The sequence below is a fragment of the Miniopterus natalensis genome, chromosome 8 (genome assembly GCF_054644295.1).
Source record: "Miniopterus natalensis isolate mMinNat1 chromosome 8, mMinNat1.hap1, whole genome shotgun sequence".
In the NCBI taxonomy this organism is placed as follows: domain Eukaryota; kingdom Metazoa; phylum Chordata; class Mammalia; order Chiroptera; family Miniopteridae; genus Miniopterus; species Miniopterus natalensis.
The window spans coordinates 796,770-822,340 of record NC_142088.1 but is presented as its reverse complement, the minus strand read 5'-3'; the positions used below and the strand labels follow the sequence as shown (position 1 = coordinate 822,340).

At 66.2% G+C, this 25,571-nt stretch overlaps 1 protein-coding gene across 1 annotated transcript; it reads left to right on the top strand.

The window, feature by feature from the left end:
* The first annotated feature begins 1,376 nt into the window (after positions 1 to 1,376).
* Positions 1,377 to 25,293, top strand: GPC1 (glypican 1). Its single transcript, XM_087819471.1, has 9 exons — positions 1,377 to 1,557; positions 18,847 to 19,005; positions 19,817 to 20,208; positions 20,970 to 21,135; positions 21,813 to 21,943; positions 22,028 to 22,147; positions 22,245 to 22,378; positions 22,733 to 22,908; positions 23,257 to 25,293. The coding sequence occupies exons 1-9, from the start codon at positions 1,392 to 1,394 to the stop codon at positions 23,490 to 23,492; spliced, it is 1,680 nt and encodes a 559-aa protein (XP_087675597.1). The 5' UTR covers positions 1,377 to 1,391; the 3' UTR covers positions 23,493 to 25,293.
* Positions 25,294 to 25,571: the final 278 nt, after the last annotated feature.

The window sequence follows — 25,571 nt, the reverse complement described above, 5'->3', positions numbered from 1 at the left end:
CGCGCTGCTGGGGCGCCTGAGTCACCCAGCGATGAGGCAGCAGGTGTGCGGGGAGGGGCAGGAGGCCTGCACCCTCGGCCGGGTCCCCACAGCCTGCCTCTCACGCGAGGCTGTGTCCCGGGGTGCAGGGAGCAGCCTCGTCTGGGAGGCAGGGCTGGGCCCGGAGCAGACAGGCCCCAGGGCGTGGCGTGGGGAGGCAGCACCCCTGGGCCCGCCGTCCCTGCCCTGAGGTGAAGCCACAGCCCCCGAGGCTCCTGCACCCTTACGGCCACAGGGTGATCTTGGGGTCCTGGGCCAAGGGCGCCAGCTCACTTGCCCCCCCCACTTCTGCCCATCAGGCAGGCACCTGGGTGTCCGGCCTGGGCCAAGGCTGGCGGTCGCTGAACCATTTGGGGCGAGCGGTGAGGGGGGGGCCTGGGGCAGGGGGGAAGCGCCCCCAGACCCCGTCCCCACCCCACGGAGCCCAGGCGGCCTCGGCCCCGCGGTCCTGCCCCGTCGCTCCCGCACCGTCGTTCACCAGCCACCTGACCGCTGTTGACCCAACGCCGTCCCTTCTCCAAAGGTCGCCGGCCGCCGCTTTTGTTTCTCGAGCGTCCAAAGAACCACGTGGAGGGACCGAGACGCGCGGAGACCTCGGGGGCTCGGCCCCGGGCGGGGCGGGGCCTCCGGGCTCGTTTCCCGCGCGCAGCCCCCGCCGTCCCCCCAAAACGCCAGGTGCGGCGAGCAGCGGGGAGGCGCTGAGCTCGCGCGGGGCGAGGCTGGGAAAGGGGTGCGGGCGGGGGCGGGGCGGGGGGCCGGGCGCGGGCGGCGGACAAAGGGGCCGGGGCGCTGCGGGAGCGGGCGGCGGGGCGCGCCGCGGGTGCGGGGCGCGGGGCCCCGAGGATTGGAGGGATGCTGAGTCGGGCTGGGGGCGGGGAGGCCCCTGATAGGCGCGCGGGAGGCGTGACGTCACGTCCGGCGGGGGAAGCCCTGCCTCGGCGCCCCGCCCCGCCCCCACAGGTGGGACCGCCGACGGGGCGCTGGGCCGGGGCGCGCCCTCGGGGACCCGGGCTCGGCCGCCGCGCTCCCCGCCCCGCGCCCGCAGGCAGCGGAAGGTCCCGGCCCGCTGGGCCATCCTCCGGAGGGGAGGGGAGGGGGCGAGGGGGGGCCGGCCGCGCCCCGCCCGCCGCCCCGCCCCTGGACGGCCCCCGCCCCCCGCGGCCGAGGGGCCGGGCCGGGCCGGGGGAGGCGCCGAGCGGGGCTGCGCTCGCCCGCTGCGCCCTGGGCCGCGCAGCAGCCGCCCGAGCCCCGCGCCCGCGCCGCCGGCTTTGTCTGCGCCGCCGTCTGCGCCCGAGCGCGCGGGCCTGCGCTGCCCTCCGGGCCGGGAGCGCGGCGGCGGTGCCGGCCCCGCCATGGAGCTGCGCGCGGGGCGCTGGTGGCTGCTGAGCGCGGCGGCCGCGCTGCTGGTCTGCGCGCGCGGGGACCCGGCCGGCCGGAGCCGGAGCTGCGGCGAGGTCCGCCAGGTCTACGGCGCCAAGGGCTTCAGCCTGAGCGACGTGCCGCAGGCGGAGATCTCGGGTGAGTGAGGCTGCGCCCGGCCCTGGCCGCCCGCGTTCCCTGCGCCCGCCCGCCCCGCGCCGCCGCTCGCCCCGCGCTCCTGGGGCCCCCGCGCCGCCCTCCCGCCTCCCCGCGCGGTCTCCCCGCTCCGCTCCCGCGCCGCCGGCCCCCCGACAGGCGCACCGGCCCCTTCCCGCGGAGCTGCCCTCTCTGGGCCGCGACGGGCGGCTCCGGCTCGATGCCCCCTCCAGGGCCGTGGCCACCCGCCCGGCCCGCGCGGCGGCGGTGCGGGACCAAGCGGGGGGCCCTCGCCCCGGGCGGCCGTCGGGGCGCAGCTGCGGTGGCTGCGGGCTGGGACCTCCCTCCCGCTCGCCTGTGCGGGCCTCTCCCGAGGCGCCGCGGGTGGGCCGGGGATTCCCGCGTGGTTCCCGGCACCGCAGCCTAGGGCGCCGGGGTGGGGGTGCAGCCGCGGGCGGGACGCCGCCCGCAGGGGTTCTTGCCTGGAACTTGTGCCCGCCTGGCATGCCCACCTGCCCGGCGCTCTGGGCCACTCCCCGGGAGTCCAGCTGCAGGTGGTCAGCGTTTTGGATCCCACCCAGGGGCCGTCATTCCTCTGCGAAAGCACCGACCCTCCCAGGTGGCCTCAGCCACGCTGCCCGCAGCCCTGCCCCTCGCTGCCCTCAGGAGTTTTGGGGACAGCAGTGCCTTTGAGCGTGGGAGGTGCAGCCGCGCCCTAAGGACCCCCCAGACCCCCCACCTCTACCTCCGCCTGTGGCTGTGTTCGCTGCCACTCTGGGTCTGTGCCGGGTGCTGGGGCACCGCGGACCAGGTTCCTGGCCTGGGTGCTTCTTGCAGACTAGGGAGGGGGCAGGGGAGGGCCGGGCGCAAACCCGACGTGAGGGACGTGGAATGGCCAGGGCCACAGGACGGCTGAGCGAGAGGGAAAGTACATCCGTGTGAGGGTTGGGTCCACGGCCCTGCTTTACTGGGGTGGGGGCAGCCGGGCTCTGGACCCGGCTCCCAGGAGGGGCCGGTCACAGGAGGCGGCCTTGAGAGGGCCACCCCCCCTCCACACACATGCCCCGGGTTCCAGAGAGGTCTCTTCTCGGGTGCCTGGACAGGCCCCCCTGTGCCTCCCTTTGCTGACTGCGGGCGGCCTGTGGTTGTCAGGGGCTGCCTCCCGCCCGGTGCCGCCCGCACAGGCCCTCTGCACAGTTTGGTTCATGCTCCACCCCCGACCCCTCCCACACACAGAGGAACTTTTGCCTGGATGTCCCTGGTCTTCCCGTTGGCCCCCAGGGTCTCTGCACCCACCCAGCCCCAGATTTCGGACGGAAGCCTTCCCTCCGGCCCTGCTCCACGTCCACCCCCTCTCAGCCCCCGTATCCTTGGGGGCCACCCCAAACTTGCTTGCCTCCAGAGGCCTCCATCCCAGTGAGGCCAAGAGACAGAGTGGCAGAGTTTGAGTGGCTGCCAGGGGCCAGGAGACAACTCTGACACTGGGGAGGCCGAGGCCGGGGCGGGGGTTGGGCCTTGTCCCCCTTGGACTGTAGGAGGCTGTGAATTAGGGGCCAAGGGTGAGCAGACTGTGATGGGTGGGGGCGGGGTGCTGTCCATCAAGACGGGGGAGTGTGGCCACCCAGCAGCTGTCCAAGCATCGCCCCGGCCAAGGCTCCAGGCGCCACCCTCCTCCGGCTCTGGAATGCCGGGGACTGCGCCCTCCCTGCCAGTGCCCCGTGGCTCCTCCATCAGCAGAGCCTCCCTACCAGACCCCCATAATCTCCCACAAGCTCCACAACTTTAAGGTGCCCTCCTCAGTGCCCTAGAGGGCTCAGGCACCAAGTCGAGTGCCAGCGCCACATGGGGCGAAAGAAACAGGGTGACCTCCCAGGGCAGCGGCCACCAGCCCTGTCCCCTCCTGCTCTGTGTGACTCAGCCGAGCGTCCGTGGGCCGGGTGCCCTCTGGTGGCCCTGCAGCAGCACACTGCTCTTGGGGAGCCCTGCTGCACGTATGGCCTCTCCCTGGCAGGGCGACAGCCGGACTTCTCTAGCAGGAGACCCGCTCAGCTGGCCAGGTGGGGTGGGTGGCGACGGGAGGGGGGCAGCCTGGGGTCTGGGGTGGCCTGTCAGCCTCTTCCCAGGGGAACAGACATGGTGGTGGGCTCCGAGAGGAGACTGTGGGTTTGGGGACTGCCCGGCCCAGCGGTGGTGACCACAGCTGTCACCGCATTTTACAGGTGAGGAGGCAGGCCCCGCGGAGGGGGAGGAGATGGGGCACACGGCCCAGGTGGCCCTCCCGCAGGCCCGAGCTGCACAGGAGCCGGGGCCCGAGCAGAGCCAGGCTGGATCCCTCCGAGGTGCTGAATCACCCAGCACAGTGGCAGCCTTTGCCTCTGGTCCCAGATGTTTCCTGAGCACCTGCCTGGCCTCCCACCACTTGGCACGATTTGTCTTGTGTCTCTCTGACCCTTCACTGGGGTCCTGGGGTTAGGGAGCACCTGTCTGCACACTTCCCTGTTGTAGCCACAGAACCTGGCCTGGCTCCTGGCACCAGTGAAGTTCTGGGTCAACTTCCACTGGGGACTCATGCATGTCCTGCCATGTGCCAGGCTCTGCCAAGTGGGCAGTACCTGGGCAGAGGAGAGGGGCCAGGGGACTGTCAATGCCACACAAGACCTTGCCACTATTTTGCCTCAGGGTTAGGACTGCTTGCCAGCGAGGGTGGGCACCAACAGGCGCCTCATCAGAAATCTTTGCTTCTCTGCGTCCGCTCTGAGCACATGGGTGGTGGGCACTGATTCTGAAGAGGGGTACCCAGAAGCCCTCCGTGTCCCTTACACTTCCTAGAGCCCACGCAGGGCCTGTCCCTCAGCCGTGATCATCAGGGCTCCTGTGAGTCCCCCACCAGGAGGGTCTGTGTCCGTGTCCTGTTCAGAAGGCAGAAGCCCACCATGTGCCTGGCATGGGTCCCCAGGGTGGTCCGTGCATCTGGCTCTGCCTCGAGCTGTCTTTCCACCATTCAGGGAGCTAAGATTTCATCATCCCTCACGTAGGGGCAGGGCCTATAGGGGTGCATGGGGGCCCAGGGGAGCCAGGATCTGACAGGGCCACTTGCATGATGCAATGGTCTGGGCCCCTTGCTGCAGCCTTTACTGGACACATCGCCTGCTCCTGTGAGAGGCGGGGGTCCCCTGGGCATCGGTTCCCACCCTAGTCGGCCTCTCTGTGCCTATTTCTGTACCTGTGACAATGGCAATAGTCTCGACCATCCCTGAAGGTTGGGGGGGGAGGGAGCATGCTGCCTGGGCACTGCTTGGGCACCCCAGGCCACGTCCTCCCCTTTGCTCCTGCCCTAGGGTCTGCACAGGCCACTCAGACCCCCAGGGGACGGCGCCTAGCCCTTGAGACCAGCCCTTACTATGAGCCAGACTCGGGGGATCAGCATCTAGTCCGTATGTCGGGTGAGGGTCTTAGAGCATCACCTGTTTTACAGATAGGTAAACTGAGGCCCAGAGGAGCCACGTGTCTCCCTTCATGGTCCACGTGGAGCTCTGAGGTCTGGAGCCCAGTCTGCTGACCTAAAGCCTGTGGCATCAACGCTGTCCAGTCCCAGCTCTGAGGCCTGAAATGGGGGCTTGAGGTCAGGCCCTTCTCTTGTTGGCCCCCAGTGTTTAGACTGTTAGAATAGTCTAAACTCTCCCCTGGTACTCCTTCCAGCCCCAGCCCTGGCCTCCCTGGCCCAGACCTGCCCCGATTGAGCCTGATGCCCAGCTGGGCTCACTGCCCTCTGCCTTCCCCACTGCCCGGCTGGTGAAGGCCAGCTCTTTGGTGGCCTTGGGACCTGACGCTCCAGCCTTGCTAAGGAGGGTTATTCCTGGGCACCAGGGACATGAGTCAGGTAGCCCTGGGCTTACATGAAGGATGGCCTGGCTATGTGCTGGTGGCCACCTGAGGAGAAGCCCCCGTGTGTCTCCAGCCCCAGGCTGGGCCAAGTCCTCAAGGAACCGTGGATACGTCCTCTGCAGGGGCAGGCGAGCCTAGGAGATGGTGGTCGTTTGGTTGGTACACTGGCTGCACTAATTAGAAACAGTGCCAGCCGTGGTTGGCAGGCCTGCGGGCGGAGGAGGCCTCCCGGAGAGGGGCCGGGGACACGCTGGCTGGGTTTCAGAGCCAGGAGGAGAGCACCATGGGTGTGTGGGCATCCTCACGCCTTCAGTTGGTCACCTGCATGCATTGGCACCGGTGTCAGCCTGGGAGAGGGGCTTGCCAAGGGCACCCGGAGCCAGTGTCTGCCCTGCCTGGTTGTGAATGTGCCTCCTCCTGGAAGCCAGACCCTCTTCCCCGGGCCTGACTTGGTTCAGGAGGATTTCAGACCAGGACTTGAGACCTTTGTCAGGGCTTGGAGGGCGCCGGGCTGGTGCCCACTCCCAGCCCCTGCCCATGTAACACCCCTGTGCCCCGTACCAGGTGCCAGACCCTATCATGTCTAACTGCCAACATAGCCCTGTGGGGTCTGTGGGGTCCGGCTGCTGCCCATAGGCTTGAGAAGGTGAGGGCTCCAGCCCAGGGCCACCCACCCCGGCTCCCAGCTCCTTGCCGACATGCCAGCTGGCAGCCATTCCTGCCCGTGTGTGTCTGGGAACAGGCCTGGGCAGGTGCCCCGAGCTGCCAGACATCTCCTGGGGGCGGGGGCGGCACAGTGGGGGGGATGCCACAGTCTCCTCCTCCTTCCCCTAGGCCTCACCCCCTTCCCAGGTGGGAGCATATGGCAGCCAAGGGCGAGATGTAGGCTGGTCTGTCCTCCCCCTTGGTGGCTGCTGGGCTGGGGGGCAGGGCTCAGGCTGCCAGTCCCGTCAGGCCAGGCCATGGCCGAAGGGAAACTCTGGGAGTGAGGGGTGCACACCTGCGCTCTCCGGGCAGGAATTCTGGAACCCTAGGTGGGTCTGGGGGGCCGGCTCCTGGTTGGCCCACCTTCCTGGCACATGCACCCCCTTTCGCCAGGCGGTTCCTCCTTTCTGTCTCCTCCCTCGGGGCTTGGCCCTGCTGCCCAGCTTCCCCAGGCACCCTGCGGGCTCTACCTGTTTCCCGGGGTGCTCCCCGAGTCTGGGCAGTAGGTGTTCTGAGCGTCTCCCTGTGCCAGGCCTGGCTGGGTGCCAGGGTCAGGAGTGGGGCAGCTCCCCCAGGCTGCGGGAGCAGACGCCACAGGCCAGGCGTTTGCACAACACCGGTGTCGTCTCACAGCACATATGCTGGGGGCCCAGGATCAAGGTGTCCAGAGGCTGTGCCGTCCTAGCGTCCCTCCCTTGCTTCACCCTCACGTGGGGTTCACTCTGTGTCTGCCTCCAGGTCTCTGTGTGAAAATAAGGACACCAATCCTAGTGTAGGGGCCCACCCAGCTCCTGTAGGTCCTCGTCTTAACCAGTTACATCTGCAAAGACCCCCAGATCAAGTGAGGTCGCCTTCTGAGGTCGTGGGGCCCGTGACGCTAGTATATGAATGGGGGGGCACTTCCTATGGGAGGGGGTGGAGACTGTGGTCTCTATTTCATGACAGTGAGTCCTTAAGACAGGGCCATGCCTCCCTGAGTCTGCCGCAGGCCCAGGGGCTCAGCCCTGGTGACGGATAGCACAGTGTTCAGACCACCCCCTGGGCCCCTCGAAGGCTTCTGGGCACAGCCCTGGCTTGGGCGGCCTCAGCTTCAGGCTTTGTGCTGCCGGTTGGTCCTTGGAGCCTGGTAACGGCTGCCCTGCCCACCCACTTCTTGTGGGGTGTCAGGGAACCAGGGTGGGCAATGAGGGGCCAGCCTTAGACACTCGTGGGTATCAGGTGGCCCCTGGCTGGGAGTTGCGACGGTGGCTCCAGTGTGCCGTGGACAGGCTCAGGGTGCCCACCTGCAAGAGGGAAGGCCTCCAAGCAGAGGACACAGTGTGTGGCGCAGGTGTTGGGCCCCAGGTGGACTTCGGGGCAGGCAGGGGCTGGGGGACTTGGGGCCGGGGTGGGGTGTAGAGAGGAAGAGAGCAGGGAGTCTGCGGCTTGGGTCCCAGCTCAGGAAACTTACTGCTCTTTTGTGCTGAGTGCTCCCTGGATTCTGGGGCTTGGCTGGGTGACAGGGCAGCCCCGGAGGGCTCCATCAAGCCTGCTCCCTCACCACCCGCCCTGAGCTGAGCCCCCAGAGGCCCAGAGTCCACACCAAACACCTGGGGAAAACCTGGGCCAGGGCAAGAGTGACTCCCTCAGCAAGCAGGTGGCAGGGGGGCAGTGAAGTGATTGAGGAGAAGCCACTTATGGACAGTGCTTGGAGCCCTGGGGACCCCCTTCTGGGTCTGTTTCCCCACCTGCACACTGAGTGCTCAGACCAGACAATACTCAGTGTGCCCACAGACATCCCGGGTGTGGCTGAAGGAGGCAGATCCTGGGCCTGAGGCCCTGGCCAGCTCCGGGGGACGCCTGGCAGGTGGGAAGGAGGGGTGGAGACGGAGAGGGCCCAGAGTGGGGCGCCTGAAGGACTTCCCCTTGCCGGCCAGCTCTGGCCTGGTCCTGTCTTTGGCCCCAGGCCCTGCTGTAACTTCCCTGTCTGCTGGCTGGGCCCTGGGGCCCACCTGCACCCAGATCCCCATGCCGATGGAGGCCTGCCTGGAGGTGCGGCTGTGTGGTCTTCACCCAGCTCCAGCCCCACAGTGCTGCTCCCTGGCATTCTGCCTGCCTCCCGCCCTCCGCTCGCGTCCTCGGGTCAGTTTTAGAACAGTCTGGTTCCCTCTGTTGGAGCCCAGCCGGGGTGGCGGACACCAGGTGATGGTGCCAGCTGCTGAGAGAGGTGCCCCAGAGAGGAGCTCATGGGGACTAGGCCATGCAAGCCTGCCCTGTTGGGGCACTGGAGGGACATCCACATGGCCCTGTCCTGAAGTTTACCTTGGGGCCACATGTCCTGGGCTCTCCGTCAATCAGTGCCTCAGCCTGTGCAGGTGTGGCCTGTGTGTACCTGCAGACAACAGCCCCAGCACTGAGAACCTTTGTCAGAGCCTGTGGGTGGTTGTCCAGGCCCACCCTGTGTCAAGACCCATCCTCAACGCCCAGGGCCACCTGTAGCCGTCAGGGACCCTGGGGTGAGCTGTGTGTGACGTCCGAGTACGTCTGGGGCCCTGAGTGCCCACCCTGGCTCTGGGGGCTGCAGGAGTACACCCACCCTCCTGTGACCACCTCCAGGCTCTGGGGAAGATGATGCCACTGGCTGCCAGGGTTGGCTCAGGCGCTCACTGGTGTTTCCAGTTGTCATGGAGTGTGGGACACACTGGACCGGCAGAGGTATTTAAAGGGACAAGACTTAAATGATTGAGCCCCACGTCCCTGGTCCCTTCCCCCGGCCTGGCGGGGGCCGCCCATGGGACATTCCAGGTGTGTTGATGTCCTCCCTTGGGGTGACCTAACCCCCAGATGGGGGTGTTACAGCTCCATTTTTTCTAACCTCTAAGTGGAAGTTACATTTCCTGTTACCGTGAATGAGGCACAGAGGCATGTCGGTGTCAGGGACGTGTTTACCAGTCGGAAGCACCCAGACTCCCCTTCCCTTCACCTTTGTAGCGGGAAATACCACCTCCACTCGCCGCAGCTCCGGGATTCCCAGCGGGAGACCTGCTGCGGGAGCGCTCTGGCCCACGTTCCGTTTATGTCAATACTCTGACAACTGCTGCACCTCCTGGCTTCCTCTGACCCTCTGCACAATCTTTCACTTCAGCACAGTATTCTGAGAAGGGGCCTGAGGGCTTGGGCTAAGGGGGTGGCTGGTGGAACCCCGACGTCTACACCCAGGGAGCCTGGGGACAGGGCAGGAGCGGGGAGGGCCTCAGGCACCTGGGGCCCAGCAGGAGCCTGGCCAGCGGCCTGCAGGTGGAGCGATGGGGGTGAGGAAAGATCCTGTCTCTGAAGCACTCAGTAGGTTCTGCTCGAGCTCCTACTGTGTGCCGGGTGCTGTTCTTGGTGCTGAATCGCAGCCACAAACAATGCTGTCAGCACAGGGACAAGAATCTGAGGTCTCAGGAGCTGTGTGGCTTTGCTGGCCACAGTGACTAGTGACCACGTGTGACGTTTGTTAGTTAAAGGAGAAATAACGTGAGTTAAGACAAGTGCGTGGGGTTCGCAGTCACGCTCCTCCCCCCCTCACCGCGGGCTGTAGAGCTGAGACCCCTCCCCGCCTGGGAAGGGCCCGGGCCCCAGGTGTGGCTCAGCCGCCCTTGCTGTGAGCCGTGGACTGATTGTCCTGTCCTTGGTGGGCACTTGATATCCACAGAAAAGTAGGGAAGGCTGGAGGGCTGCTCTGAGGAGGTGGCATCAGAGCCAAAGGAAGGAGGGAGGGGCTCTGAGGGAGACCACCTGCTGGGCTAACGGGCAGGCCGTGCCTCTGGCCCAGGACCGTGGTTCTCGCTGGCAGTCGTATTAGAAAAGATGCTGGGGACCCTGCTGGGCTGGCCGGCCTGCAGAGGGTCCGGCGCACCCCCACCCCCACTCACTGGCTGTGTGACCTTGGGCCGATCACTGAACCCTGTGCCTTGATGTCCTTTTCTGTGAAGTGAGGGTGGCAGTGGGGTGGGCTATTCCTTGCGGAGCCAGGCCCAGAGCTCATGCCACACAGAGTGGGTGTCGTGTCGGGAGCAGCTGGTGGAGACCCAGGCCACCCTCTCTCCCAGTCCGTGGTCCGTCTTCCAGAGGTGGCTGTGGGGAAGGGTGCCCACCGGTGGGGAGGGGCCAGCCTGCACCTGGCCAGGCCGAGGAGCCACGCTGTGGGTGCGAGGACTCAGGGAGGTCCAGGCTGGAGGGGAGGACTGCCCTTCGGCCCCTGCTGCTGCTTCCTGGGTGTAGCCATCCATGGTGTCTGTGTTCCTGTCTGACTGGCCCTAGCCCTGGGAAGTTAGGAATTTCTGGAAAGGTTGGCCGGGGCCCTTCCTGGAGGGGCCGCCCAGAGTGAGGGGGCACTGTCCCCAGCACGGGGCCCTGTAGCCAGTCAGGAGGGGCTCTCGGGTGGCCTGGGAGGGTGGCAGCTGGTTGTCAGAAGGGAGCTTTGGGCAAAGGCTCCAGAAGACGCTGCAGGGCCTGTGGGCGGGGGACGGGAGACATTGCCAGGGGGACCCCACACGTGGTCAGTTTGTGGCCAAACCTGGGGGTCTGGCAGCCTGCCAGAGGGGCGTCTCCTCGCCGAGGTCATGGGAGGCCTGGTCATTTTCCCTTGGCTTCTCTCTGAGGATGAGGCTGTCTCCATCCCCTCTGCTGTCTGATGTAGGTCTGGCTGCCCAGAGCTGTCTGCATGGGGTCCCGGTGCCCCTCTACCTGCTGGGAGTGGCTGGGCAGGGTGGGGACCAAGACATCGCCTCTGGGGAGCAGACCCCTACGTCCTTAGTGACCTGGCCCCACCCAATGGTGCTCCAGTGTGACCATCCCCAGGAGAGGAGCTGGGAAGTCAGGGAATTAGACAGTCTCCACATTCCCTCCTGCCTCTAGGACCCCACAACGGGTCGGCCTCACTTCCGGGGAGCCAGGCACGCAGGCAGGCCCCGAGAGCGACTCCACCGGGACGCATGCGCATGTGCGTGCCCACGAGTGACGGCAGGAGCCCGTGTGACTTCAGCCGGGGCTCTCCCCAAACTCCACACAGGCGGCCAGGTTTAGCAGATGAGATGACAGGACACGGTGAAACTGGAATTCCAGACAGACAGTAGTTCTGTAGTGTGTGTCCTGAATTTAATTTCAAATGAACTAATTCATTTTTAGCATAAGGATGCCTCACATATTTAGTATAACCATATCCCATATATTTTGGGGAGAGGTTGTTTTTTGGGGTAAAATATGCATAACAAAACTTACCCTCTTAACCACCTGTAGGTGCACAGCTCAGTGGCATTAAGCATATTCACATGGCAATGCAGCTGTCACCATTGTCATCCCCAGAACTTTCTCACCTGCCCAAAAGGACCCTGTCCCCATTAAACACTCACCCCCTCTCCTGCCCCAGCCCTGGCTCCCACCCCTCCACTTTCTGTCTCTGTGGATTTGACCGCTTGCAGGAAGGACCTCAAGTAAGCAGAATTCACAGTGTTCATTGTCCCTGGGAGTGGGCCTGGTGTGTCGGAGGTTTATCAGGCTGAAGAGTTGGCGCTTCAGTTGTTGAATAATTCCCACTATGTGGACCTGCCACGTTTTAGTTCTGTGTGAACAGGAGTGTACATGATTCTGTTCAAGTCCCCGCTTTCACCTCTTTGGGACCACTTTTACACTAAAAAGTAATGCATCACTTTTCTGAAATTCACGTTATAACTGAGTCCCATCTTGTACATGCAGTGCCCACCTGCCCCTCTCCTCTGGTGCCTGCAGGGCTGGGCCCCCTGCTGGGCACCCACACACCTGCTAGCTGGGCCTGCTGCCTGGGCGGCCAGGCTGAGTCAGTGGCAGGATCCGTCCTGCCAAGAGCCCGCCTCTCCAGGAGGCCATCTGCAGCTTGCTGGCGGAGGTGTCTGCCCTCCTGCGCAGGAATTCCCCTGGGACTGGAATCTGTGGGAAGGTGGGAGGCTGGGATTGCTCATCTGTGCTGGGCCTGTCCCCTGCTACTCCAAGCTGAGTGACACTGAAGTCACTCTAGCTGCCTGGGTCGGCTCTGTCGTGTTGAAGAGGAAAGAGGAGTTGCTGTGAAGATTAAATGATTCTGAAACCTGGAGATGCTGAGACCCTTGCACAGCATGTAGGGAGCCCTGCATCTCAGTGGGGAGGTGGCCAGGCCTCCATGACAATGAGAGACCCCTCATGGGGCAGGAACTCACCCTATAGGTTCCCCTCACACCCACACACCGCTGGTTGTCCTGCTGACACTGAGGAGCGTTCACAGGTCAGGGAGGGGCCAGTTTCCAGGGAGAGGTCGAGACTGTGGCTCTGGGTCTGTGATGGTGTTCCATTGTTTCCTTAATGCCAGCACTGGGCACAGGTTCTGTACAGTTTCCTTACACATTTATTTATGCTGCATGGGGTCTGGCCTGGGGGCTGGGGGCTGGGCAGAGTCCAGAGAAGGGAAGGGGAGGTTCCACAGCAGGCACACAGCCACCTCCCATCAGGACTCAGGGGGGTCAGGGGGAGGACAGGTGCTTTGTGCCCTAGGGTCCTGGGAAGGCTTCCTGGAGGAGGGGAGAATGAGTGGGCCTTGAAAGAGGGTGGGGCTAGGGATAAAGGCCTGTGAGTTGGAGGTGTTATTGGAAACAGCAAGTCGCCAGCTGGGTGGGGGTGACTGCAGGGGCTGGTGTGCCAGGCTGGAGGCGTCCATGACCTTGAGGAGGGCTGCCAGGCTTCGTGGGAGGTGGCTGGGTCGGGCAAGCAGTCCCCCAGGGTTTATGGAGCCTGTGCTGGGTGTGGGCCAGGCTCGGCCTGCCCTGGCAGGCTCCCTTGGTGGCACCAGAGGCTCTTCTCTGTGTTCTGGCCCAGCTGAGAGTGCGCCAGCTCTGCCTGTTTGGTATTCTTGGGGTGGATGGATGGGCCTGCACTGCGTCTTTGTGGGGACTGTGGCTGAGAGGATTGAGCTTCAGCATGCCTCTCTGCTAGTTCAGGATGTCCCCTGTGGACATGGCAGAGGGGCAGCACCAGTCCATTCCAAGGCATCCTCGGCTGCCCCCAGGCTCTAGCAGGCTAGGTGGGAGAGCTGTGCCTGATGGGTGTGTAGACCTGTCCCAGGGGGGTGCCCCCCACTGCATGACTTGGGCAAGGATGAGCTTGGCCTGGAGAGTGAGGCTTCTAAGGGGCATATCAGGCCCAGGACCCTAGAGAGAGCTCCCTGCACTGCAGCGAAGACTCAGGGTCATGGGTGCAGCAGATGCAAACCCAAGGTCCCCTTTGTCCGTTACTTGTCCTGAGGCCACAGCATGACTCCTGAACCCTGAAGCAGCCTTCGAGAGGTAAGCGGAGGGGGCCAGAGCTGTGACCAGGCCCATATTTGATGGGGCCCACTGCCTGACCCAGGCTCCCACAAGCCTGGTGCCCACTGGCATGGTGGCCTGCCCAGGGGTCCCTGAGCAGGAGCCAGGCTGCATAGAGCAGCCTGGGAGTTACCTGGTGAAGCCCCTTCTTCCAGGCTCTTAGGGGTTGTGTCCTGCCTTGGCGATGGCACTTTGCTCAAGAGTGACCTGTCTAGCAAATCTCTCCTTGTCCCCATGTGCAGACTAGCCAAAGGGGAACAAATGGGACTGCTGCACTGAGGGCGGGGTGGTTCAGTGGGCGAGCAGGTTTTCTCCCATGGGCGGGCAGGCATAGTGAAGGCAGAGGTAGGGCTGGAGCTACGGGGAATGTAGGGTATTGGTGGGAGCCATCGGGATGTCCCAGGAGGGGCCCAGGTGTGAGAGGGTGACCTAGGAGGCGGGGGTGAGCCAGGGCAGGCTGTGGGCAAGTGGGGTCTAGCGTTTCCCAGGGGAAGCAATCAGGACCTTGGAATGGAGGTGAGAGACCGGTGGACTGCGGGGGCAGGCCAAGAACGCCAGGTGGGTGATGGTGACCTAGAGTGCCCCGCAGCACTGGGGATCTGGTCGTTGTCAGTGGGAGAGGGGATTCCCGGGTGGCCAGGTGCCAGTCTCCATCCAGGAGGGAAACTTGGCATCACCCACCTCCCAGCCTCATCACCGTCCCTGGGTGGGCCCGGGGTCCTCTGAGCCCGGGATGCCCGGCGCAGCCAGCGGCGCTGCGGGGGGGGGGGGGTCCTGCCGCCCGCAGTGGGCACCTGCCGCAGTGGGCACCTGGTCGCCACCAGGCCGAGGGAAGCCAGGGGTTGTAGGCGGATGCGGGGCGGGCGGCGGGCGGCGGGCTGCGGGCGGCGGGGGGCGGGTTGCGGGGCGGCGCGTGCCCGCGGGGAGCCGCCCTGGCCCTCGGTGCGCCCGGCGGCGGCCTGAGCCCCGCCCGCGGCCTCCGCGCTGACCGCTCCGGCGCCTGGCCTGTCCCCCGAGCGCTCGTGGCCCCGCGCCTGCTCCCCGCCTCCCTGCCGGACCCCGGACCCCCGCGTACCCCGGAGTCGCGCGCGCTTCCCGGGCCGTCGCCCGAGCCGCCGCCGCCGGGAAGGGTTTTGGGCCAAGGCCGGGGTGGCGTCCCCGGAGCTGAGATCCAAGCCGGGGGACCCCCCCCCCCCGGGCCCAGCCCACCATCCGCCGCATGGCCGCCTCCGTCTCCCGTCCCGGCGCGTCCCCACCCGCAGGGCGCCGCCGCCTTCACTGCCCCGTCCCACCGGCCCCCCACGGGCCCCGGCCCCCCGCCCCGCCCCGCCCCGCCCCGCCGAGCCCGTCGCCCCTGCACCACCCTCCTTCTCGGCCCCGGCTCCCGGCATGACGCCCCGCCCCCGTCTCTCCATCCTCACCGCGCCCCAGCCCCAGCCCCCCAGCCCCGCGCCCCTCCGCGCCCGCATCTCCGCAGCGTCCAGCCCCCCGCCCCCCACTAGCCTGCCGCAGCCCCCCCCCCCGACTGCGGCCGGCCCCCCTTCCGCTTCCCCAAACCCATCCCCCTGCCCTGCGCCGGGCCTCCCGCCGCCTCCCGCGCCCGCCGCGCCCACTGCGACAGGCCCCTTCCCGCCAATCGCCGCCTCGCCCGCAGCCCGCCCCCCGCCCCCCGCAGCCCCCGCGCCCCGCCGCGCCCACTGCGCGGCCCCCGCCCCCCGCGCCGGGAGCGCCGCATCCGGGCCCCCGCGCCAGGCTCTGGCTCCGCAGAGGGCGGTCCGCACCCGCCGGCGGGCGGCTAGTGACCGGCGCCCTGGGCGCCCGGAACCTCCGCGGCGGCGGCGACAAGGGTCCGGCCCGGACGCCCGGCCTTTGTTAGGCCCGCGGGCAGCAGGGGCCCCCGCGCCCCCGCCCCGCGCCCCCGCCCCGCGGCTGCAGCCCTGCCCCGGCTCCCGTCCCGGTGCGGCCCAGGCTCCGGTCGGCGGCAGAGGGGCGCCTCGGTGACGGGCATTGGGCTGGAAGGGTGGAGGGGCTCGGGGAGGGTGGGGGGCCGGGAAGGCGCGGGGAGCAGGGGGCCTCGCAGCTGCTGTGTCGGTGCCCGGGAGGGGTTCGGAATGTCCTCGCCCTGGGGGGGTGTCTGAAGCCGCCTTCATGGGGGGACTGTCAGTGCAACAGGGACTGGCGGGGGGAAGGCTGGGGGTGGCGGGCAGAGCCGGACAGTGGGCAGTGCCCAGGGAACCTCCCACCATCCGCCCAGTGCCCTGCCCGGCAAGCTGGCGGGTATGTCCGGAGGATCCTGCCACCCTGGAGCTGGGTGGGTCCAGGAGCAGGGTGGGCGCGGGGCAGTTGCCCCGAGAAGGGGCTCTTGCTTGGGGAGGCTCCCTGCACCCCCGGCCTGCAGTCAGCCGGCCAAGCCTGCTGTGGGATCCAGGCTGAGGAGGGGGTGCCGGACGGAGCCTCTCCAGACCTGCGCCCTCCCTCGGGGTGTCGGGGGCTCCGGTGTCTGGGAGTGTCGATGTCCCCTGTTCCAGCACGGTCCAGGGAGGCCACTGAATTAGAGGGGGTGGCTGGGTCAGTGGGTGCAGAGCCCCTGGGGGTGGCTTTAACGGTGGTTGAGCTGGCAGTGTGCACAGCCCTGGGAGCCGCGGAAGCTTCTGGAGAGAGGGGCTGGGCACCACGCCATCTTCCCCCTGCCGTCTCCTTGGGAGGGCTCTACGGCCACCAGCCGCTGGGCTGCTGGGCTGGGCCTGGACAAATGAGATGTGTCCAGCATCAGAGATGATGACCAGTGTTGGGATGGGGTCTTGGGCTAAAGCGCTGGGGTGACCCTGCTGGTGGGGTGGCTGCTGAATGGGGACGCCTTTGGGAGGCGGCCTGTTCGGTAAGACAGGAGGGCCGGGGGCCGTGTCAGCAGGTGGCAGGAGGGTGCGAGCCACACAGACTCGGGGAGGGGTAGTGAGGAGCCGCAGGAGTCTGGGGTGGCCCCAGGAGGTCTGAACCCCAGCCAGGGAAGCAGGCGCAGGTACTTTGACTAAGGAGCAGGAGCGCCCGTCTCAGAGTTGGGGGCCTGAAACAGCCCTCTCCTCTCCCCTCAAAAAACCGGGAACCTCGGAGGAGGAAGCATCCGGAAGACTCAGGAAGGGAGAGCTCTGGAAGGATGTGGGCAGCTGTGCAGAACCCAGCAAGGGACCCGGCGGAAAGGAGGGAGGCTGTCCCTCGCTGGCCAGCTGGGGCACAGTCTCTGCCCGGAGGGGTCAGTGGGGAGGGGAAAGGCCAAGTGGTGGGGAGTGGAGTGGGGTGGGGGAGAGGACTGGACTTGCCGCTTTAGAGTGGATGGGGTGGGGGGAGCAGGACCGGACCCCTGACCTGGTCCGCACCCTTTTCCAGGTATTGAGCTGAGAGAAGACATAGGGGTTTGGGGTGGAAGGGTTTGAAATGGCAATCCCTCGGTCTGACTTGCACGCCTCCAGGGTCAGGGAGCTTATCCCTTCTTCTGGCAGACCCCTGCCCCCAGCACTCTTTGGCTTTGACCAGGAGGGGCAGGCTTGCATTGTAAGGGGGTGCCCTGGAGAGCCCACCTCTGATGTCCAGGACCAACGGATAACCTATCCCCAGGCTGAGCGGTGCCAGGGCTGGGCAGAGGGGAAGCGCAAAGCCTCTGCACCTTGACCTCCAGCCACCGTGTCTGCCCTGCAGCGGGCTTGGGGGGCCGCCTTGGTCCAGCCTGCCCGGGGCCTCAGGCCGGTGTCCGAGCTCTGGCTCCGTGTCTTCACTCCCGTGTGTGTCCAAGGAGGGAGGGAGGGACGGGGGCTGTGCTGGGGCTGCCGGAACAGCGCAGGTCACCGGGCGGCTGGGCGAGGTGGCCAGGCGGGGCCCAGTGGGGCTGAAGGGAGGCTGCTGGGGTGGGGCCAGCTCACAGCTGTGAGAAGCGGGTGGGCTGACGGTGCCAAGGAGCCCTCGGCGCCTTCCGCAGGAGCTCCCAGTGTCTGGTGTTTTGTACTCGCCTCTCTGTGTTCGGCCTGTGTCTCTGCTGTCTGTATAAATGGCAGGTTTCAGGACGGGGGAGGGTGGTCCACTAGGGGACCAGGAGGGTTCTGGAAGGCGATCAGTCAGCCCAGGATGCTGCTGCCCCTTTGGCCTGCGAGTGGACACGCTGTTGCAGCCCCTCTGAAGAGCTGTGTTGCCAGCCCCCTGCTGCCCAGGATCCAGCCAGCCTGGCGGCCTAAGTACCCATCACAGCTGAGCCTAGGCTGGCACCTGCCCCTCCTCCTCCCCCAAGGCATGCCCTGAGCTCACCCCCTCCCCCCCACCCCCAAGCATCAGGCGAGGGTCCTTACCAAGGGTGCTCTCCTGGTCCCTGTTGTTGGAGGGGGAGGCTGGCAGGGTGGGTGGCCTCTGGTCAGCATGGAGGGGTCCGGCTCCTCCTGGTTGGGTGCATATGGCCTCATTCCACTGCTGTACTCCACCCTCTGGGAGACTGGCATCTGCTCAGCAGGCTGGGACCTCCGGGGAGAGGGCCCTGGTCCTGCTCGGTATCCTGCCCCTGCTGGCCCGGGTCCAGGGCCTCACGTCAGTCAGCGACAGCAGCTGAGAGGGAAGGACGGTAGCCAGGGATGTTCTCATGTTCCATCCCTTCCTGCCTGGAGGTCCCTGTCCCCCCTTCCCAGGGTGGTCTGCGCCCTTTGGGTCCAGTGCCTCTGGCCAGCCCAGAACTGCCTGTCACCTGGCACCCCCATCATAGGTCGGGTCCACCTGGACCTGTGTTTCGGTGGGACCTTGAGCCCCGGGGGGTGTTGGGAGGAGGCTGAGGCTGCCCTGCCTGCCCCTCGTGGTCCTTTCATCCATCCGCAGCCTGGGCCAGGGCAGCCGAGGGGCACCAAGCAGGTCGGAAGCCTCCTCCAGTGAGCTTTGAGTCTGGCAGCCCATACCCCCCAACACACACACACAGGACCCCAAAGCTGCTCTGTGCTGGGGGAAGATGTGACCTGAGCTGCCTCAGCCCCTGGGTGTCCTTCCCTCCTCAGTGCATGGTGGCAACAGGGTGGGGGTGAGGCCCAACGTCCTGCCCTGGGCTCAGCCTTCTGCACCCTGCTTTGTGCCCACCCCCACCCCACCAGGCTTGCCCAGGAGGGCCTGGAGGTGAAGAGCAGGGGGCCGCACAGGCCTCTCCAGGCCCCACCCTGACCTCCTCTGCCTTCATCCAGGCACCTACACCTGAGCTGTGCCCACTCTGGGGCCTGCCGTTCACACCCATTGCCCAGGAGACCCTTGCCAGTCTGTGGCCAGCTCTGGTCCCATGACTGCCTCAGCCTGGGTCCATGCACCCCCAGCCTCCCACCCCTCCTCTGTCTCACACTGTTCCCCCCCCCAGGTGAGCATCTGCGGATCTGCCCCCAGGGATACACCTGCTGTACCAGCGAGATGGAGGAGAACCTGGCCAACCGCAGCCGCGTGGAACTGGAGACGGCGCTCCTGGACAGCAGCCGTGCCTTGCAGGCCACACTGGCCTCCCAGCTGCGCAGCTTTGATGGTGAGTGGGCCCCAGGGCTCGGGGACCGCAGGACACCCCAAGAGTGGGCAGCTGGGCACGCGGGACCTCACCTGGGGGGGCCTCTGCCCTCAGGGTGGCTCCTCTCACAGGTGGAGCTCTCCTGAGACCAGCCTTGTGCTGGCCACCAGGTGGCCTGGAGCAGGGACCTCAGTGTGAGGGCTGAGATAGGGCCTGGCCTGGCCGCAGAGTGCTGGGCCTGTCCTGGGGTGGGGGCAGGAAGAGTTTTGGCCCCCGGTGTGACGGTCATACCTCTAGGGTAGCTGCCGTTGTTGGCATTCATTCCTAGTTCTTGTGGAGAGAGAGCAGGGGGCTCTGTACAGTGAATGTTGGGACGACATCATGATGCCTAAATGGGTGCAGTTGGGGGGGGGTCCTCAGGAAGTGACCTCTAAACCGAGGTCTCCATGGAGGGAGAAGGCTCCTGGCGGTGCTGGTGAGATGGGGCAATGAGCCTGAGAGATCAGGGGGCCCACGTGGCTTTCGTCCAAGACCTGTGGATCTCGGCTCCCGGCCTTCTGTCCACACAGCTGACCTCACAGGCTCCCAGGGGGCCAGGAACCCCGAGGTCACTTCCCCATGAGTGCTGGGCCCAGCCAGCTTGAACTGGCCTCAGCTCATTAGGCCCTGCCTGTCCCTGCTGGGCCGTCCACACTATCCTTTCCTCTGACGATGAGCCTTGGAGCAAATCTTCCCCGGCCACCTAGGGAGGGGCAAGTGGGACATGGACGGAGCACCCAGCACTCGGGTCTGTCCTGTGTGTGGGGACCTCACGGCCACCTCCCATGCCCAGATCACTTCCAGCACCTGCTGAACGACTCGGAGCGGGCGCTGCAGGACTCCTTCCCCGGCGCCTTCGGGGACCTGTACACACAGAACGCCAAGGCCTTCCGTGACCTGTACGCGGAGCTGCGCCTCTACTACCGCGGGGCCAACCTGCACCTAGAGGAGACGCTGGCCGAGTTCTGGGCCCGCCTGCTTGAGCGCCTCTTCCGGCAGCTGCACCCCCAGCTGCTGCTGCCTGATGACTACCTGGACTGCCTGGGCAAGCAGGCTGAGCCCCTGCGGCCCTTCGGGGACGCCCCACGCGAGCTGCGCCTGCGGGCCACCCGCGCCTTTGTGGCTACACGTTCCTTTGTGCAGGGCCTGGGCGTGGCTGGCGACGTGGTCCGGAAGGTGGCCCAGGTGCGCCCAGATGCCCAGGGCTCTCAGAAGCCCCTCAGGGACCCATGCCCTGCCCCAATACTTTGCATCTCAGCCTCCTGGGCTCCTGGGCCTTTGTGCCACCTCCTGACCCTTGGTTGCTGACCCTGGGGACCTTTGGACAGCACATCAGAGGATGTGAGCTCCACTCTGGGCAGCCCACCCACTGTCCAGTCCCATCCTTGACCAGACTGGGTCCCAGGCAGAAAGGGAAGAGAGAGGGCCTGAGGCTGGTTGCTGAGCCAGCCCCAGGGGTCAGGTGGACAGGAGAGAGCGATGTGTGCTTGGAGGCTGGAGTGGGCTAGGGCCTGAGGCCATCCATGCAGGCTGGTGCCTCGTCCCATTGAGCCGCCCATGCCGAACCCACCTGGTGACAAGTGTGGGAGAGCATTAGCCTCAAACCCACACTGCCCACCGCCCTGGGTGTGAGCCCTCTCTCCCTCCAGCTGGGGTCTTTAGCGAGTCACCCTTCAGCCCTGAGCTTGGCCCCCTCACCTGTGCAGCAGTTGTATTTACAGGAGAGCGTCCCTGGGAGGGTGACACAGTGGGACAGGGAGTGGTGATCAGGGCGAGCGCCCCCATGGCCAGCACCCACTGGGCCCTTTGAGAAGAGCCGGGACCCCTGAGAAGGGCCAGGCACGTCCCATTGTGGTTGGAGCAGAACTGCCCAGAGCCCTCGCCCTGGGGCTTCTTGGGGGGCCGGGCACACGCCACGAGGTGCTCAGGCTGCCTTGGCTCCCCAGGTGCCGCTGGGCCCCGAGTGCTCGCGGGCCGTCATGAAGCTGCTGTACTGCGCGCACTGCCTGGGGGTCCCCGGTGCCCGGCCCTGCCCCGACTACTGCCGCAACGTGCTCAAGGGCTGCCTGGCCAACCAGGCCGACCTGGATGCCGAGTGGAGGAACCTCCTGGGTGAGCCCTCCCTGCCACCGCCGCCAGCTTGGCCGGGCCCTGGGAGGCAGATGGTCCCTGTGGTCGAGGGACAGGGTTCCTTCTGAATGTTCCGGGGGGAGCATGACACGGGCAGCTGCCTGGGAGGGGCCCCGTGGGGTCATAGTTCCTGTCCTTCCCCGCCGGGTGAGGGCCCAACATGCACACATGCCAACGTGTGTGTGACATGGTGGGCCAACGTGTGCATGAATTAACACGGATATGTGCCCACATGTGGCCCAGCACACACACCAACAGGTATGTGACACGTAATGGACCAGCACGCCCACCTGCCAACATGTGTGTGACATGGTGGGCCAACACATGCATGAGCTCACATGTATGTTGCTGACATAGGTCAGCTGGCATGTACACATGCTGACACACAGTGGGACCATACGTACATGCTGATGTGCACATGCTGGCGTGCGTCCACAAGCACACATGACATGCATGTACTGGCGTGTACACATGTGCTGACGTGAGGGGGCCAGCACACATCCATATCAACACGTGTGAGCCGACGTGTACCTGTCTCTGAACTGACATTTGGGCCAGTGCGGTGTGTACCTGTCGGTGCGTGTGAGCTTGCATGTGCCGACATAGGTGGGTGGCATGCAGACAGACAGACTGCCTGTGTGTGCCCATGCCTGTGCCAGACTCCATGGTGCTCATCACGGACAAGTTCTGGGGCCCGGCGGGCGCGGAGAACGCCATCAGCAGTGTGCACCTGCGGCTGGCAGAGGCCATCAGTGCCCTCCAGGACAAGAGAGACACTCTCACGGCCAAGGTGCGGATGGGGGGGTGTGGCGGGTGGGGGGGTGTCCCAGACTCCGCCTCGTGCCCTACAGGACGCTTGCGGTCTCCCCCCTAGGTCATCCAGGGCTGCGGGAGCCCCAAGGTGAATCCTCACAGCCCTGGGTCTGAGGAGAAGCGGCCGCGGGGGAAGCTAGCGCTGCAGGAAAAGCCGCCCTCGGGCACTTTGGAGAAGCTGGTGAGCAGCCCCTCAGCCAGCCAGGCCCGGGGGGTCGGGGAGAGGTGGGCAGGCTGGGCTGGGGCACCCGCCCGGTGGCCTGACTGTTGCCCCGCAGGTCTCCGAGGCTAAAGCCCAGCTCCGCGATGCCCAGGACTTCTGGATCAGCCTCCCCGGGACCCTGTGCAGCGAGAAGTTGGCCATGAGCGCCGCGAGTGACGACCGCTGCTGGAACGGGATGGCCAAGGGCCGGTGGGTGCCGCCTGGCCGACGACAGTGTCTCTCCTTTGAGGTCTCAGTAGGCCCATTGTCTGGCTGGAGGCACCAGGTGCCTTGTGCTGCATGTGGCCATGCCTGACATGGGACACAGCAGGATACAGAAAGCTGGGTGGGGGCCAAATTCTTGCCCTGATCCAACTCCTCACTGCATATACCCTGCCCAGTGTGCCCACACCCCGCTGCTGTGGGGCCGGCATGGGCTCCTATAGGCACCTGAAGGCCAGTGGGGCCTCAGACCTGCCACCCTGGGCAGGAGGAGGGGTGTGCTTGGGAGACGCCGCTTTGCAGGGACCAGGAGGTCACCCAGGGCTGCCCTCCTGGCCCCAGGTATCTCCCTGAGGTGATGGGCGACGGCCTGGCCAACCAGATCAACAACCCGGAGGTGGAGGTGGACATCACCAAGCCTGACATGACCATCCGCCAGCAGATCATGCAGCTGAAGATCATGACCAACCGGCTGCGCAGCGCCTACAACGGCGAGGACGCCGACTTCCAGGATGCCAGTGAGGGCCAGGCGCAGGCTGGGGGGGGACGGTGCCGGGGGCTGAGGGCCACGGGGCTGGAGCCGGGGTGCCACGGAGCCCCATCCCACTGGGGAAGGGTGTAGGGGAAGGGTCCTCCCACCCCTGCTCCACTGGCTCTGAGGGGGCTGCTGCAGCCCAGCCCCCAGGTGTCCCCAAGCACAGCTGAGAACTGGCTGGGACGTCCCTCCAGCCTCGACAAACCCTGGCAGTGCCAGCTGCCCCGAGTCGGTGCCACCCGGCATGGGAGGCCCCCCTGGAGGGAGGCTTCGCTCGGGGTCCCAGGGCGTCCCAGGGCGGGGGGCCTGTCTGAGCCTCGCCTCTCCCCAGGTGACGAAGGCAGCAGCAGCTCAGGCAGTGGGGACGGCTGCCTGGACGACGCCTGCGGACGGAGGGTCAACAGGAAGACCTCCAGCTCGCGGACGACCCTGACCCACGCCCTCCCGGGCCTGTCGGAGCGGGAGGGCCCGAAGGCCTCGGCCGCGGGCTGTCCCCGGCCCTGCCCGGCCCTCCTGATGTTCCTCCTCACCCTGCTCCTCTCAGCGGCCGGGCCCCGGTGGCGGTAACTGCTCTGGGCCCTGGGGACCGAGGCCAAGGACTGACTTTGCCAAAACACGAACAGACGATATTTAATTCCCCTCGTCCTAGAGGCCCCAGAGCGGGACAGGGAGAGACAGCGGGGGCTGCTGTCTGTGACGCATGGGGGCGGGGCGAGTGGCACTGGCCCCCCAGACCTGGCTTTGCCGTCACCCTGGCTTTTAATTTTGTGTGAGGTCCTCAGGTCAGCCAGGAACAATGTCCCCAAAAGCCATGTATTTCAGGGACCTTCCCTGGGCCCAGGGTCAGAGTGCCCCCTGCTCACGCAGGCCTGGGGGCCTCCCTCCTGAACCCCACCTCCTGCCTGCCCATCCGCCTCTCCCCCAACCTCCTGCACCATCGCCGACCAGTACTGGGCCTACGGGGAGGCGCCCTGAGCCTGTGCCTTCCTCTTCTGCCTCCTCCCACGACAACTAGGGGCTTCAGGTGTCAGAGAGCAGGGCCCACCTCTCGGCGCCCCGGGAGTCCCCGAGAGGCCCTCAGGGTTTCCGCCATCTGAGACCTCGATGGGCCTTTGAGACTATGCACGACCCCTTCATATGCAGCCAGGCCCCACCCTGTGACGCAGCAGCCCCCCCAGGACCCGAGTCAGGTGAGAGCCCGTCTGTCAGTCCCTGCGGACCTCGTCCTCGCCAAAGACCAGCTGCAGGGCCTCCGATGTGCCACGAGCGGCAGCCGGCACGGTCTCGGGTCCTGGGCTCTGCTCTCAGTTGTCTGTGGGGTGGGCTTGCTGTACCTGGCCAATCCCAGGAGAGCAGGCCTAGGCCCTCTGCAAAGGTGGGCATCCCCTTCATGCCCAGGCCGGTGCATGGCCTGCACAAGGACTTCCAGGTGTGGGGAGGAGCAGCCTGGCCACCGTCCTCCCTCCTGTCCCCATCCAGACCCAGGGCCAGGTGCCAGCTCAGGGGGAGATGGGCCAGGGCTAGAGGCGACCCATGGTCGTCACCTGGCCACAGGGATGCTGAGTGACAGGTGAAACTTCAGCTCAGGGCCAGCGAGTCCTGGCACTGCAGGTGGGGGGACACCCGGGTCCCTGCCTGGACCCCACCAGCTGCAGGGAGCCTGGGGAGCTGTGACAGTAAAGGGCTTTTCCAGATGTGCAGACATGTACAGATGCATCCATCATTCACTGGGAGCTGCTTTCTCAGCTCCTCACAAATAGCTTTTGAAGGACAACCTGTGGGCCGAGGATCTGGGTGCACCCCTGCTCATGCGGGCCTGGGGGCCCTCCTTCCTGGGCCCTGGCTGCTGCCAGCCCTGGGGAGGGGGCTGGCACTGTGCCAGGGAGGGGCTCAAGCAAGGAGAAGGGAGGCCGGAGGGTCCGGGGGATGTGGAGCCAGTGTGGGCAGGGACGGCCGTCCTAGGCAGCACTGGGGCCCCAAACAAGCTGCTTAGCATCGCTTTGCTTTCCCTCGGGGTTGGGGAGGCCTCTGGCTGCTGGTCAGGACCCCTGGCACTGTCCTCGTGTGTTGGGTCCAGGCCCCCAGCCTGTGGTCCACCAGGCAGCCCAGTCCCACAGGCACGCCCACCCCATGTTAACCCTGAGTGTCGGATGGGGGCTGGGCCTGGGGCCTCCTTCCCTGTGGGCGAGGGCCAGCTGGACTTGAGGTCTTGGGTGGCGACCAGCGAGCCGGGACAGCGCACTTGTGCTGCCTGGGGATGGCCCAACGGGGTCTGTGTTCCATCCCCACCCCACGTGGGTCTCTGGAAGGTGTCAGCAGGTGATGTGTGTTCTTGTGTCCTTGTATGAATAAAAGGCTGGAGACCTCGTGTGGCTGCTGTGATCCGTCCCTGCACAGCCGGGCAGCGAGCCTGTCCCGTGGGCTGTGCACAGCAGGGCGCAGCTCAGGGGCTGCTGGGAGGTGTTGGGTGGGGGCAGGGGGACTGCACCCAGCACTGGGGCCCCAAGGCTGCAGGGGGCAGGGTCTGCATGTGCTTGTCCCACCTCAGGAGGACTCAGTGCCCTGGAGAAGGAAAAGGCTGGGCCCCCCTGCTCTGGACCCACACGCCCTCCCACATGCCTGGGAAGGTTCCAGTTCCTGCCAAGG